General features: G+C 42.5%; 1 protein-coding gene across 1 annotated transcript; it reads right to left on the bottom strand.

Moving 5' to 3' along the window:
• Positions 1-922: 922 nt before the first annotated feature.
• Positions 923-1,852, bottom strand: LOC108361879 (uncharacterized). The gene has a single exon (XM_017614645.1). The coding sequence runs from the start codon at positions 1,850-1,852 to the stop codon at positions 923-925; it is 930 nt and encodes a 309-aa protein (XP_017470134.1).
• Positions 1,853-3,818: the final 1,966 nt, after the last annotated feature.

Below are 3,818 nucleotides of genomic sequence, written 5' to 3'. Positions count from 1 at the left end.
GGGCGACGTTTCGCAGCCCGAATGGCATGTACAGATATTCATAGAGACCGAATGGGGTCGTTATGGCCGTCTTGTGGACGTCATCTGGGTGAATCGGTAGTTGATGATACGCCTTATGCAAATCTATTTTGCTGAAAATTTGTTTTCCCTCCAATATTGCTGTGCAGTCTTGCAAATAGGGTATTGGATACCTGTCGGGCGTGGTTTGGGCGTTTAATCTGCGATAGTCTCCGCATGGGCGCCATCCACCATCGGCCTTCTTGACCATATGCAATGGGCTAGCGTAGTTGCTATTGGATGGGCGGATAATGCCCTGTCGTAACAAAAACTCGAATTCTTCTCTAGCTATTCGTAGTTTCGCTGGATCGAGGCGTCGGGGACGGGCAAAAACGGGCTGTCCGAATGTCTCTATCCTGTGTTGCGTTACAAAAGCGTTTTTGCGGTCGGATGACAAACGCGTAATGTCATGAAACTCTGCTAACAGGTCAGCACATTTTGAAGCGCGATCGAACGTTTTGATTGCGACTGCACCTACCTTCTGCCTGCTGCACGGTGCACATATCTTCGTCATGCTGTCGATCACTTTATTATTCTTAAGATCGATAAGTAATCCATAATGGCGTATGAGGTCTGCTCCTATTATGGGTGTGCGTACATCTGCAACTGTGAATATCCAATCGAAACATCTTCGTAGGCCGAGGTCGAGGCTGAGTCGTCGTTGACCGAATGTAGCGATGGTCGTACCATTGGCGGCGTAGAGTTTCACGGAGGATGGCGTCATCGTATGCGAAAATTGACGTGGCAGAACGGAGATGTCGGCGCCAGAGTCAATTAAAAACGAAATGGCGGATTTTCGGTCGTTGATAGAAAGGCGGTTTACGCTGGCGTCCGCCGAGAACTTTTCGCCAACGACCGCTTCGAATCATTTCGGGCTGTGATCACCTCTGCTAGTCTTATAGTGTTTGCATGGTGGTCTACAATTCTTGCTATTGGATCCAAATTTTCGGTGGTACCAGCACTCATCTAAGTTAGCAGGTGTGCTGCTTCTACGGCGCTCGCGAGACTGCTGTCGGAATCTGGATCTATTACCCTTCCTATCGGTGTTGCGATCAGTATAGAGGCGGTCGAAACGTTGTGCTAGCGCATTGATGGCGCTTTGTAGCTCGTTGTACTCGGTGTTGGCTTGCGATTTTTCTGCATACGTGGCTGATGCCGGAGTAAGGCGGCAGCCTTTTTCAGCTGTGCTGCTGTTCACCTGCAGGCTGATAGTGTCGACGATGGCGTCCGCAATTTTAAGGTATTCTTCCGGTGGGCCTGAGCACGCAGCTACAGCAGCTTGAGCATAAACTGGTAGACGTTTTGCCCACAGATTCTTTACCGCTGATTCTCTCATTGTATCGCCGACTAGCCGCATCATTTCCGTAAACAACTGACTAGGCCTTTGATCACCCAGCTGGGTTTCGTTCAGCACTTGATTTAAGCGTCGCTGCTGGCTGTCGGTGCAGAAGGTTATTAGTCGCTGTTTGACGAATTCATATCGACCCTGGTCAGGCACTTCTCCTAACGTGGCTAGGAAATCTTGCAGCGTACGTGGACCGAGAGCTGCCATCACCGTGTTGAATTTCTGGGTATGGCTTTTGATACCCATTGCGGGGAACCAGTAATCGAGACTTAGGAACCATCCTTCGATGTTCCTGCGGTCGATCGTTGGCATGTCGATTTTTACGGCCACAGCGTTGACATCTGAGGGTGTTAATTGAGCTGCGCCTATAGGAGGCATTGGACTATTTCCTGTGGCTTCGTCCTTTGTTGCCAAAGGTGCTGCTGCATCCGAAGAATCCTTAGATGCCATTTTCGATGTCTTAAAAATTATAAGCGATATTAGCTGACGTGTGGCTTACAGTTTTTCAGTAACTGTCGATGCAACGGATCTTCTTTAAAACGGGGTCACCACTTTGGAGGTCACGAGTTGCAAATCGAAACTAGTTACTTCTTTAGTAGTTGGATGAGGATTAAAAATTTGCCGCTTGCTTGTACTCTTCTTAAGTTTATGTTGTTTCCAACGAATGGAATGGAAGTAAAAGCAAAAGCAATGCGACAACCGCAAAGTGCTCTCATCGTCGTTTATTAAATTATAACGGGGTACAATAATGAGTGAAACTAAAACTAGTTCTTACAGTGGCCAAAGAAGAATAATTATAACTAAAAATAGATGTAGGTTGTTGTTGTGCCTGAAAGCACCACNATTATAACTAAAAATAGATGTAGGTTGTTGTTGTGCCTGAAGGCACCACATTTATTAAAACATTTCGAACTTTTTTGGCCTTATCGAATTTTCGGACCTTTTTTTGGCTTAGCAAATTTTCCTTTCATTGAATATAAACGAGTAAACATAAAACAAGGACCTTTACCCTTTTCGAAACGATGCAATTTTAATTTATCTAGCCTCCTATATCAAAAAATTATTTTTCATTAAAAGTGAAGTTAGCAACTTTTCACTCTAAGCTAGCGATATATGAGTTTTACAATCAGTTTATCGTAAATTTTAAATAGTTTTATTTAATGGTATGTTTAAATGCTTTCAGATATTGAATTTTTACTCATATTCATAAAATTTATGACTCAATTTGAATCCCGGGATAAATCCCAGGATCCCAGGATTACCTAAAAAATATCCCGAAATCCCGGTATCCCAATTTTCCTGATATTTTGGCATTCCTAATGCATACGGCTTTGTACCTATGTATGTACATAAATATGTATGGACTCATTTGTTGCAACTGGGCATGAATCACGTAACTTTGAAACGATAGTCGTTCAAACGATACTGACAAAACGATGTTGTCAAAACACTGATTTACAGCCCGATTCTGTAAAAACTGACAGCGTTGCTTGTCAGTGCTGCCATGTCAGAGACGTTGTCAGTTGAAAGCTCCCCCGCTATTCTAGTTCGATGACTGAAAAGCTGAAAGCTCTTTAAACTCACCACGCAATGAAAGGCAAAACAGCTGACTGGTGAGTTAAGTCAAACAGATGGCAACTGAGAAGAAATAAGTTTGTTTACATATTTTGTGTAAAAAAATACTTAAAATGTGTTATTATTTTGATAGTGTGATAAAAATTTCTTTATTTCCTTTTCTTTTGAAATAATGTGGCATATTCCGGATATCGTAAGAATCGAAAATTTGAAATTTTTGTATAAAAAATGATAAGAAAATTTCATGATTTTCGATTCGTACGAAAACAAGAATACACCCCAATATGTGTACTACATATGAATGTATGTAGGTGCGTAAAGTTTGAACGCTCCAGCGCAGAGCAGCTGAAGTTTTTCAAAAATTTTTGCCTACAACACCCGGAGTTCCAAGCAGGAAAAAAACAATCCAAAGGAGCCGCGGCGTATGCAATTGCTTTGGAAGGAGGTAGCACAAGGGCTGAACACCTTAAACAGTCCAACACGCACGGCAATCAAATGGAAAGAGGTTATATACACATACACTGCCGGAACAAAGTATTGGCACAGCAAATTTTTCATAATATATGCAACAATTTTTATTCTAATATTTTTCAGCTAATTTCGTATAAAAACATAGTTCATGCTACAACAAAAAACATAAAAACAATATAATACTCTTTTTGTGCGTCAATGGCTACGTTGTTTTCTTTACAGACATTAGGGAATTGGAAAAATCAATTACGCACGTGAGCGCGACGCATTAAAATGGACCAACGACTGACTGGTGGTGGACCATCCGCTAACAGACCTCCCAGTGACTTCGGAGAGCTAGCGCTGGACACATTTGGAACAGCAGCAGTTG

The sequence above is a fragment of the Rhagoletis zephyria genome, unplaced genomic scaffold (genome assembly GCF_001687245.7).
Source record: "Rhagoletis zephyria isolate East Lansing unplaced genomic scaffold, Rhagoletis_zephyria_1.1 Rzeph_scaffold_00874, whole genome shotgun sequence".
In the NCBI taxonomy this organism is placed as follows: domain Eukaryota; kingdom Metazoa; phylum Arthropoda; class Insecta; order Diptera; family Tephritidae; genus Rhagoletis; species Rhagoletis zephyria.
The sequence above is the reverse complement of the archived record's forward strand: the minus strand, read 5'-3'. Positions and strand labels throughout refer to the sequence as shown.